At 35.5% G+C, this 12549-nt stretch overlaps 1 protein-coding gene across 2 annotated transcripts in view; it reads left to right on the top strand.

Annotated features, from left to right (window-relative positions):
* LOC110446839 (kinesin-like protein KIF16B) overlaps positions 1-12549 on the top strand; it is a 41796-nt gene that overhangs the window by 13107 nt on the left and 16140 nt on the right. For both annotated transcript variants that reach the window (XM_021492163.1, XM_021492162.1), the window contains exons 11-22: positions 922-1022; positions 1861-1983; positions 2629-2726; positions 3542-3616; positions 4390-4443; positions 5075-5134; positions 6105-6224; positions 6465-6516; positions 7431-7568; positions 8513-8598; positions 11691-11782; positions 12137-12190. In XM_021492163.1, coding sequence (XP_021347838.1) covers positions 922-1022; positions 1861-1983; positions 2629-2726; positions 3542-3616; positions 4390-4443; positions 5075-5134; positions 6105-6224; positions 6465-6516; positions 7431-7568; positions 8513-8598; positions 11691-11782; positions 12137-12190 — 1053 coding nt within the window. The remainder of the gene's footprint in view (positions 1-921; positions 1023-1860; positions 1984-2628; positions 2727-3541; positions 3617-4389; positions 4444-5074; positions 5135-6104; positions 6225-6464; positions 6517-7430; positions 7569-8512; positions 8599-11690; positions 11783-12136; positions 12191-12549) is intronic.

The following is a 12549-nucleotide window of genomic DNA, read 5'->3' as shown; positions in this document are numbered from 1 at the left end:
GGGTCTCATGTTTCCCTCTGGGGAGGGGGTAAACTTTACTATAGTTTACATAGGGAAATCACATTTTGGACTAACATTTGTTTAATTGCCATTGGAAGTAATTCAATTTGGGTTAGAATTATCAGTATTGGAAAGCAGTTTGATGGTATGCACATATCAGCCCTGACTGAACCCCCGGGGCTGATGGGTGGGGCCAAAAAGGGTTGAATTGACTGAAATTTCAAAAATCTTCTTCTCAAGACCAGATATGGTAGAATCAAATACTCTTCATAGATGGTAGGGTCTTAGGGTGCTTTACCAAAATTGTGAATTTCATGACCCTGGGGTCTCACGTTTACCCCTGGGGAAGGAGGGGGGGGGGCAAAATTTGTTATGGTTTATAATGGCAAATGATGCTTTGAATATTACATGTTGATAACTTGATTGGAATTATAACCCTAAGTTGTCAGTTTGATACTTTGTAAATTTTGAGCCATCCCTACCCCCAAGGGCTGTAGGGTGGGGCCCAATGGAGTCTGTGTGCTAAAATAAAATTTCTTCATTTTCGTTGTTTAGAATCAGAGGTGCTAGTTTCAAATACTTTTCAGTCTTAAATCTGCATGCTAGATATTGAATAAGGTGATTTTATTGTTTTTTGTCACTTTGAATAATATTTCTGTTCATGTTAAAAACAAAAATCCACTCTCTGTATAAATATATCAGGTGACCGTTAAGGCCCATGGGCCTCTTGTTATAAAAATCTGCCAATGCCTTCATTCCAACTTAATTCGTTCTGTATAAACACTGGATATCCAATAATAATCATAATGTTGGCTGTTCGGTAAATTTAAAGATCTTTCGTGATACATGTTAGTAGACAATGATCAATTATCAAAGGCTTATTATAGTTAGCTCGTTAATTACCGATGTCTGATTTTGTAGTGAGCGAGCAGACTCCTCTGGGGCTACTGGTCAGAGGTTAAAAGAGGGTGCAAGCATCAACAAATCACTGGTCACTCTCGGGTCAGTTATCAGTGTACTCGGTATGTATACAGCAAAAACTTCCTGTCTATAAAGACCACCTGTGTATTACGACCATCTAAAGAATACGTTTTTGTGTTATTAAGTGTTGATCACTTTACAATGACAATCTGTCTATTAAGGCCAATCGTCTATTTTTGTAAAGGCTGGGTTTGATCCCTTCTTAAGGGTGGTATTAAAAGACAGATTTTACTGGACCTGAAATCATGCTTTTCAGTAACTTTTATCTAAACAGACCAAATTAAATGATATTTTTAACTGGCAAACTTTTGTAAAATAACGCATGAGATATATTAGAATAAGGTGATATGAACATGTAAAATCAGAACTGAACCGGTCATTTCGACTGTTCTTGATGAAAACCCTTCATTAAATGCATGTTTGTAGTGTCTACCTTTTCCATATCAGGTACAGTATATATCTGCTGATCTCCTCCCCTGAATTTTGCCTTGACAGAATCGCAAGCTTGCAGATGATACTTGACCTGCATGCCTGTGGTCTTGGAGTAATGTTCAATTATAGAGTTAAAATTGAATCATGTGACAGGCTTTGATCTCAGACTATAGCTCTTTGATAATCTGATATTTAAAGCTCAGGTACGGCTGTCTATCAGTGTTTTCATTGGTCAGTTATTTTGGAAGCAATCATATATTGTTAGGTTACTGTGAGCCGTTGTCTATGTCACGACATTCCAAGGGTGCCGAGTAGATAATGGAAGTGTAACCCTTTTATTTTGAAGATGGTGCAAGTTTTTCACTTATTTCACGTTTGCTTATATATGAATCAGTGTTAAAAGTATGTTAAATATTTTCCTAAAAAGTGTCTATGAACATGTTACAGCGGAGATATCGGAGAAGGGAGGTAAATCCGGCAAGACATTTTTCATTCCGTATCGAGATTCCGTCCTGACTTGGCTCCTAAAGGACAGCCTTGGAGGAAACTCTCGAACTATCATGGTGGCCAGTAAGTACTCATGAGTGTTGACATACCTTGTATCCCACATATTTAAGATAAATACAAACACAGAAAAACATGTTTGTAACTATCCTGAGAGGATCAAAGTTATTAGTTCACCATAGTCTTAATTTGTTAATAACGATTCGATGCTCTTACGTGGGGTGTCTTTATATAAAGCATAATTTTGCTACAAGTTCATAGTAAATTTAAACATGTTTTATTATAAATATTGCATATCAAAATGATTTTTTACTTAACTTACTTGTTCAGTTATTCAAGAGGTAGGAATCATTTTGATATCAACTAACTGCATCTACTGCAATACTATAATGTATTAAAAATGAAAATGGGAAAATCTTAATAAATGTTTTATAAATGACAAAAATTAACTTGCATGATCCCACTACATTTTGTAGATAACAAATTTTAGTATTACTACCATGGTGCTGATGTCATAAAGGAATAATGGCGTATACAGCCTTAATGAATATTTTCCCTTTATGATGAAAAGTTTTAGGTTGTTATTATAATTTGTTGTCAGTTAATGAAGAAAGGTCGTTTTAAAGAAGTTTAGAAGGGCAGAATTGTTTTTTACTACCATCTCTAGAACTGTTATGAAATATTGATGATGAAATTGTTTGATTTATTCAGCGATATCACCTGCGGATGTGAACTACGCAGAAACTCTGAGTACACTACGGTATGCCAACAGAGCCAAGAACATCATCAACAGGCCTACTGTGAATGAGGTAAGAACATCATCAGCAGACCCACTAGGCATGAGGTAAAACATCACTAAGCAAACTATCTGGGAATGAGGTATTAAATTAAACATTCATATGATGAATGGATTGTTTTCTGAGATGTCTAATACAGTGTATTTGTTGTATTTTTTGTAATGTTTTTCAATAGTTTTTCTCCCTGTTAATCTTAAATTAAAATACTTGAAATTATTAAAAGCGTGTTGTTATTTGAGAGAAAAAAAGAGAATTTATTGAAGTTACTAAAGAACTAAGAATAAGTTTGATAATTACCTTTTTGTTTATGTTAAGTTATATTTCTCTATCAAAACAAACTTCTCATTTAGATTGATATAATTTTGCAATTATAGAACAGCTGTTGTGATTGAATAAAATTGATGTTATAATAATAATAAAAATAGTGTACAACATTTGATATAGCGCCCTATCTAGCTAGAATAAGCCACTCTAAAGCACTTTACAATAAATGTTCATAGATATACAATTTATACAATCAATACAATTTGCATATGCATAAATCAATGCAATTTTCAGGAATTTGCAGGAGCTGCCATATCAGGTGCTAACTACTAGTCCTATGCCACCTGGCTAATATCTCCCTATGTGTGTATGCCTGCGTGTGAGCTGGAGATGTATTGTATTCTGTTTGTAGTGGGACCATTCTTCCAACGGTATCATTTATTGTGCCACCTCACTTGAATGCTACAGCACAGATATCGCAACACCCACCCGAGACCATTGTATACCCCACCGGGGTTGTTGGAGTTGCTGCTGTTATAATCAATCTCTCATTGTTTATTTAGGATCCCAATGTGAAGTTGATCCGAGACCTGCGAGATGAGATTAACAGACTAAAGACTCTGCTGGGTGGCAATATCGTAAGTTTCCCAGCATTTCTGTAAAGGAGCAGATCTACCTTTTAGCTTAACATCAGTTGTTGATAAGATATACCTGCTTTATATGATAACGGTAAAAATCTGAATACTTATCAGGTAATTGTTTTTTTTTGTGTAGAAGGTATATATAGACGTTTGATGTACATGTAGGTCATGTATGGACACTTTGGCATCAGAATCATGAGTTACTGTAGAATAGATAGAATTTATTGGATGCGATGCTATACACTTTGAGCCTGAGCAGAATGGTTCATTTGACAGAAAGAGTTACTTTAGGATGTCCAGGTAGATTAATTAATGAATTAATTATAATTATATGTTTCATTTTGGACCAACCCTTGGTTAAAGAACTGATTGTTGACATCAGTTTTGGTATTACCGCAGTAATCCAGTCATAAGCTCATGTGTTTATATGTGATTTCCTGCTATGATCCAACTATCCTTTTATTGCATACAACCTGAAGTAAGATAGAAATTTTAGGGGAAAGTGTTGAATTGGCGATTTCCAACCATCACAGAAAGTGTTGAAATAAAAAAACCACTAAAAATACCCGTTATGCAGTTTACTACTTATATATATATTTTTAAATTGAACTGAAAAAAAAAGTACATACATGCTGATTATAAACTGTTTGAATATTGTGTAAATATTATCAATGAGGAAAGGAAGGGACAAATTGAAATACGCTCTGTTGTGCTCAGCATTTTCTATATATAAACGGACATTTATATGAGAATGATATTTTTCCTTGCAGGACAACATTTCAACTCCTAAAGTTCAGGAAAAGTTGCATGAAAATGAAGCAAGGGTAAGTTTTGCTCTGTTCACCATGAAAGGCAGCAATATTGTTGTTGCGATGTTAATCTGGACACTTTAAGAAATGTTCATCAAATCATTATAGAATCAGCATGTTTCTGTGGACCAAGGCAAATGATTAGTTCCATAAAGAATCTTTGGTATCGTCTATATTGTGTGTCTTTTTCAAGGAAAAAAATTGATGAAACAAATGTTGATAGATATGTGTTAAGAAATAGAGAATACATTTTTGCCTCGCAGCAATGAAGTCGCGGAAGCGAGACTAAGGTGTGGATTTTTATGGCGTCAACATTAAGGTCTTGGGTTTAATTTAGTTTCATTGAAAGTATAAGTGCTAGACCAACTAAACTTAGGTAGTATATCTCAACCCATGCATCAAATGTTGGATGCGGCCTCACTTTCACGGTCCATTGACTTTGTCAGCATCTTCATCGACATTAAGTTTTTGCGTTTAAGTTAGTTTCTCTGATATGGACATTGATGGTCAAAGGGGCACAGGCGTGACATAACAATCCAAATGCCTTGTAATATTGAAAAATTATTAGAAAAGATAACATAAAAAATCTATACATTACCACTTTAATGCATTCATTGTAAAACATGTGATGGTTTCGTTTTTCCAGGTTAAGGTATTGACAGAAGAATGGGCAGGAAAATGGAATGAGACTCAAAATATTTTACAGGTAATTATACAGTTTTTGTTGCTGCTAATGTGCACCATGATCAGAATAAAAAAAAAATAGGATTTCAGGAAGTTCTCTGTTAAATATGAAGAGGTACAATGTTTCCTATCAAAAAATGGAAATAAATTCTGACAAATATCATGTATTATTTCAAACAATATTACGGAAATTTTGCATATATTATAGACCACTGATGTTATCACATGCGACAGCATGGCAGATAAATGAGTATAAAATGAATACATTATATATATTAAAATATTTTTAAAGTTTCAACACAACCCTGAAGTTGGTCTTATAAAACTTAAGTTTTTTCCAGGAATTGATGAATGAAGAAATATCACAATAAGCAGTTTGATTAGTGTACTCAATTGAATTGTATATACTCCGGTAGTGTGAGAAGAATTTTCATGTGAATTGAATACAATGTAATTCAGTTTGTAAACATCTGATATGTTTAGTACATGTGTCAAAACAAAAAAGTAACATTTATATAGAGAGAGGTATTAAAGCTTATAGATCTAGATAAAATATGGTAACATATTTTAAGGCTTATATGTTTAAAAGTGAAATTGAACTGTAAGCCATTCTGAAATTTACATCCACCACGATTGCTGCTTTCGCTATCTTTTGTCTATCATATGCACCCAGATAAGTGCAAGCCATTACCTGGTATTGCCAGAGTATCTATTGTTTACACTTGATATGTACATTGTGCACACATCATTCCCTCATAATTATGAATTTAATTATAATTAGTATATGGAAGCACCTCACTTTGGAAGCATATTTAAAAACATTTCCGAAAATCCTGGAAAAATTCACGATAAATGGTTGCGACCGAGGACTGGTTTTGGATTGTTCTTGTGGATATAGTGCACACCCCTTTCTTGACACTTTCATTTTTCCTTTAAAAAAGTGTGCACTATACACAAATTTTGACGATATTTCTATTTCTTTATGACTTTAGGACCAGACACTTGCCATACGTAAAGAGGGACTCGGTGTGGTGTTGGACTCTACTCTTCCCCACCTGATTGGTATAGATGATGATATCCTCAGCACAGGGATCATGTTGTACCATCTAAAGGTAAGCAAGCTCTCTTAATGTAAAATCAGCATTTAAGCTGGCGATACCTGCTTCCTTCACAAAACAGAAACAGATATCACCACTAAAATAGTTGTTGTTATTCTGTATGTATTAACGTTGTCAATTTGACGAATTTGGTAGCTTTTCCAGAATTTTATATTCAATTCATTGTTCATTTAGTATCTAGAATCAGTATCTGAAAACCCTTTTTGTACCATTGCTATGGATGTTTGGTTGCAGGAGGGAAGTACCATTGTGGGAAGGCCGGACTCGGAGGAGATGCCAGATATTGGTAAGGATCAGATATCTCATACTGCCAGTTTATTGTTTTTAATGTGGTTCACAGAGGGTATTTGAATCAGTCCCATCTACATGTAGTTATTTTAGAACTATAAAAATTAAATGAATTAAATTTGAAGTTGATATGTTGTCCCCTTGCGGTTGTTTCTGTGGATTTCTTTAGTTAAACAAAGTCTGTGAACAAACTTGAGGAAAATGGTTTCTGTTCTAAATTTATTCATTATTCCACCATAAATTTATCAGATACTTGTATCCAAAGTTACTTGCCAAATTCGAATGAAACTCCATATGATGTATTGATGCATAAATGTGCAATCTATTATCTCCCTGATCCAACACCCAAGATGGTTACAATGTGGCCTCTGCTAAAGACGTTTAGAACTAAAACATGGGCTGACATTGTAAGACTATTCCGTCTTTTCGTATTGCAGAGTTATATGCTCTTGTGAGCAGGTATTGATTGTTACGTCATTTGTTTGTGAGAGTAACGTCATCAATTTTTGAGAAAACGATGTAATTTTCTCACTCAAACCAATGACGTATTACAATCGATACCTGCTCACAAGAGAAGATAACTCTGCAATACGCACTTTAGATCAAGTGATCAGCTTTTAAATTTTGGAATTTAAGACTGGTCAAGACATAAACAGATTCTGTTCATAGTTAATTTTGTAGGAGTGATGCTTAGCAGGTTTGATTTTAATCAATGATCAATTTTAAATTTACAGCTTTAACCTGAATTCTAAAAGGATAGTGCATCTCTAGCAAAAATGTATCTATTGCAATGGCAAGGATGGTTAGCATACTATGTAGCAGTCTTTGTCGCAGTAAATCAGAACTTATTGAATAGTTTTAATACCTGGTCTAACACCATTCGATAAATGACACATTTAATGTTTAACACAGAGATAGCTGGGATAGATGTCGAAGAGAACCACTGTGAGATTGTCCATAAAGATGGGGAGGTAACTCTATACCCACTGCAGGGGGCCATGTGCTCCATCAACGGCTCAGTGGTCGCCGATCCAGTCAAGCTTACTCAAGGTAAGGTTCTGTGACAATATCATAATTTACACCTACCACATCATGATCATAATCACTAAAGTCCATTGCTTTATATATACATTCAAGTATGTTAACTACCACTTTTAATGGCAATGTAATGAAGATGCTTGAATGTGTTGTAGAAATTTATGATAATAATTTGAGGTTCTTATATACCGCTTCATCACAACCTAGTTACTAGGTCATCTCAAAGCGGTTCACAAATTATTATCCATGGTTATAGGGCCTTTGCAATCAGCCAATATCTTTCTCAACTCTCTTGGGAGCATACAGCCGGTGCTGCCATTTTTAGCGCTCACAGCTAGCATTCAACAATTATAGCACTGCCCAACCACAAACTCATTTACAGCTGAGTAGACTGGAACAAGTGTAGTAAAGTATCTTGCTTAAAGATACAACACAGTGCTGTGCTGTGCTGTGACTCAAACCGACAACCCTTCGGTCACAAATCCAGCATCCTACCACTAGACTACTGTGCCGCCTATCTTTTTTAGATAATTTGTTTTTAAAGACTTCTTTATCAAGTTTCATTGTAATTTAATAAGGGGCTGTGATTTTGATGTTTTGTTTAAGGGGCTGTGATGTTGATGTTTTGTTTAAGGGGCTGTGATGTTGATGTTTTGTTTAAGGGGCTGTGATGTTGATGTTTTGTAGGGGCTGTGATTTTGATGTTTTGTTAAAGGGGCTGTGATTTTAATGTTTTGTTTAAGGGGCTGTGATGCTGATGTTTTGTAGGGGCTGTGATTTTGATGTTTTGTTTAAGGGGCTGTGATGTTGATGTTTTGTAGGGGCTGTGATTTTGATGTTTTGTTAAAAGTTGCTGTGATGTTGATGTTTTGTTTAAGGGGCTGTGATGTTGATGTTTTGTAGGGGACGTGATTTTGATGTTTTGTTTAAGGGGCTGTGATGTTGATGTTTTGTAGGGGCTGTGATTTTGCTTGGCAGGACTAACATGTTCAGGTTTAATCATCCTGCTGAGGCTGCTAAGATGAAACAAGAACTCCAAAGTGTAAGTACACTTAGTACTACCTTACATCATCAGTGCCAAGTCAAAGTGTAAGTACACTTAGTACTCCTTACATCATCAGTCCCAAGTCAAAGGGAAAGTACACTTAGTACTCCTTACATCATCAGTCCCAAGTCAAAGTGTAAGTACACTTAGTACTCCTTACATCATCAGTGCCAAGTCAAAGTGTAAGTACACTTAGTACTCCTTACATCATCAGTCCCAAGTCAAAGTGTAAGTACACTTAGTACTCCTTACATCATCAGTCCCAAGTCAAAGTGTAAGTACACTTAGTACTCCTTACATCATCAGTCCCAAGTCAAAGTGTAAGTACACTTAGTACTCCTTACATCATCAGTCCCAAGTCAAAGTGTAAGTACACTTAGTACTCCTTACATCATCAGTCCCAAGTCAAAGTGTAAGTACACTTAGTACTCCTTACATCATCAGTCCCAAGTCAAAGTGTAAGTACACTTAGTACTCCTTACATCATCAGTCCCAAGTCAAAGTGTAAGTACACTTAGTACTCCTTACATCATCAGTCCCAAGTCAAAGTGTAAGTACACTTAGTACTCCTTACATCATCAGTCCCAAGTCAAAGTGTAAGTACACTTAGTACTCCTTACATCATCAGTCCCAAGTCAAAGTGTAAGTACACTTAGTACTCCTTACATCATCAGTCCCAAGTCAAAGTGTAAGTACACTTAGTACTCCTTACATCATCAGTCCCAAGTCAAAGTGTAAGTACACTTAGTACTCCTTACATCATCAGTCCCAAGTCAAAGTGTAAGTACACTTAGTACTCCTTACATCATCAGTCCCAAGTCAAAGTGTAAGTACACTTAGTACTCCTTACATCATCAGTCCCAAGTCAAAGTGTAAGTACACTTAGTACTCCTTACATCATCAGTCCCAAGTCAAAGTGTAAGTACACTTAGTACTCCTTACATCATCAGTCCCAAGTCAAAGTGTAAGTACACTTAGTACTCCTTACATCATCAGTCCCAAGTCAAAGTGTAAGTACACTTAGTACTCCTTACATCATCAGTCCCAAGTCAAAGTGTAAGTACACTTAGTACTCCTTACATCATCAGTCCCAAGTCAAAGTGTAAGTACACTTAGTACTCCTTACATCATCAGTCCCAAGTCAAAGTGTAAGTACACTTAGTACTCCTTACATCATCAGTCCCAAGTCAAAGTGTAAGTACACTTAGTACTCCTTACATCATCAGTCCCAAGTCAAAGTGTAAGTACACTTAGTACTCCTTACATCATCAGTCCCAAGTCAAAGTGTAAGTACACTTAGTACTCCTTACATCATCAGTCCCAAGTCAAAGTGTAAGTACACTTAGTACTCCTTACATCATCAGTCCCAAGTCAAAGTGTAAGTACACTTAGTACTCCTTACATCATCAGTCCCAAGTCAAAGTGTAAGTACACTTAGTACTCCTTACATCATCAGTCCCAAGTCAAAGTGTAAGTACACTTAGTACTCCTTACATCATCAGTCCCAAGTCAAAGTGTAAGTACACTTAGTACTCCTTACATCATCAGTCCCAAGTCAAAGTGTAAGTACACTTAGTACTCCTTACATCATCAGTCCCAAGTCAAAGTGTAAGTACACTTAGTACTCCTTACATCATCAGTCCCAAGTCAAAGTGTAAGTACACTTAGTACTCCTTACATCATCAGTCCCAAGTCAAAGTGTAAGTACACTTAGTACTCCTTACATCATCAGTCCCAAGTCAAAGTGTAAGTACACTTAGTACTCCTTACATCATCAGTCCCAAGTCAAAGTGTAAGTACACTTAGTACTCCTTACATCATCAGTCCCAAGTCAAAGTGTAAGTACACTTAGTACTCCTTACATCATCAGTCCCAAGTCAAAGTGTAAGTACACTTAGTACTCCTTACATCATCAGTCCCAAGTCAAAGTGTAAGTACACTTAGTACTCCTTACATCATCAGTCCCAAGTCAAAGTGTAAGTACACTTAGTACTCCTTACATCATCAGTCCCAAGTCAAAGTGTAAGTACACTTAGTACTCCTTACATCATCAGTCCCAAGTCAAAGTGTAAGTACACTTAGTACTCCTTACATCATCAGTCCCAAGTCAAAGTGTAAGTACACTTAGTACTCCTTACATCATCAGTCCCAAGTCAAAGTGTAAGTACACTTAGTACTCCTTACATCATCAGTCCCAAGTCAAAGTGTAAGTACACTTAGTACTCCTTACATCATCAGTCCCAAGTCAAAGTGTAAGTACACTTAGTACTCCTTACATCATCAGTCCCAAGTCAAAGTGTAAGTACACTTAGTACTCCTTACATCATCAGTCCCAAGTCAAAGTGTAAGTACACTTAGTACTCCTTACATCATCAGTCCCAAGTCAAAGTGTAAGTACACTTAGTACTCCTTACATCATCAGTCCCAAGTCAAAGTGTAAGTACACTTAGTACTCCTTACATCATCAGTCCCAAGTCAAAGTGTAAGTACACTTAGTACTCCTTACATCATCAGTCCCAAGTCAAAGTGTAAGTACACTTAGTACTCCTTACATCATCAGTCCCAAGTCAAAGTGTAAGTACACTTAGTACTCCTTACATCATCAGTCCCAAGTCAAAGTGTAAGTACACTTAGTACTCCTTACATCATCAGTCCCAAGTCAAAGTGTAAGTACACTTAGTACTCCTTACATCATCGGTGCCACTCCTATGTTTTTTCTGGCGTTGCAGCAATGCCATTATCATGGATAGGATATGTGTAATGATGGACAGGAAGTGAGTTTTCAGTTTTGCAGTCTGATTGGAATTACTGAAGGCAAATTAAATTACATACATTCAGTGGCTACATTGGCAACTGACAGCATGGACACTGGGTGTGACTGCTTTCTTACAGGGGACAACCCTAACTTAGCTTAGATTTTGGTGATCATCTGTCAAGGTTAAAAGGTCAAAGTGGGGAAAGGGGGGTATAACATTGTATATCAATGTTAAAGCCACCACTCAGGTGTTTTTTTATTCAAATTATTTAAGCTATGGTCATAATAAACATTAATTTTGACTGTTTTAACTTTGTTTTCTATTTAATTCTAGTGTGGATTGAGTTTCTCCCGAACATCCCTTCTGGGTCACTCCATGACAGACCTGTATAAGTCTTCTGAGAACCTCTCCCTCCTGGCCGCAGGGTAGGTGTTCAACATATTACATGGATGGAGTTAATGTGGTATCACTGATTTGTTTACTTTTGTTGTTCTTTCTCATTTAAACTCAATGTAAAATGTTGTTGTTATACAAAAGATTCCCTATAGATTTAATACATTGTATTTCATTCATAATTATCTTTTAAAACTGTACAGTGATTAAGATTTACCCAAAAATATGTACATTAAAGATGTTTTACCCTGGTTATTTAAATGTGAATATATTTGATGACGGAGAATGTTTTTATTAAAGCTAAAAAAATCACTTTTGAGTTCACTTTCGTAATGTATCGTTATTTTTTCCGAAAACAATTTTAAAATATTTTAAATGTGCTTCAGATTTGAGTTGGAACAGAATAATCAAGAAGATTTAGCCAAGCTTGAAGATAAAAGGTAAGTTTTTCATTATAATCAGAGCATTTTATCATCATTTCTGCATTAAAAAGCATTCTTTTGTTTAATTTAATTTAATTGTTTAGAATTACAAAATGTAGTTTTCATTTTACATTTATAGCATTTTCAGTGTGTATCTTACATATTCTTTTCATTCAGTTTTTACTTGGAACAAATTTGTTTCCTCAAATTTATCTAAGAAATACAGGTATGAAATATTTCCTTTACTTATCTCTATGGTACTGTCAATTATTTCATTTATTTATATATATATAATTATACTTCTGGCTAAATCCAAGCTGTATTTGTAAGTATCAGAATTTTCTATCAACACATGTGCCATTATTATCATCAAAGAA

The sequence above is a fragment of the Mizuhopecten yessoensis genome, unplaced genomic scaffold (assembly GCF_002113885.1).
Source record: "Mizuhopecten yessoensis strain PY_sf001 unplaced genomic scaffold, ASM211388v2 scaffold3015, whole genome shotgun sequence".
Lineage (NCBI taxonomy): Eukaryota > Metazoa > Mollusca > Bivalvia > Pectinida > Pectinidae > Mizuhopecten > Mizuhopecten yessoensis.
Note: the sequence above shows the minus strand (reverse complement) of the source record. Positions and strands in the feature narration are given on the sequence as shown.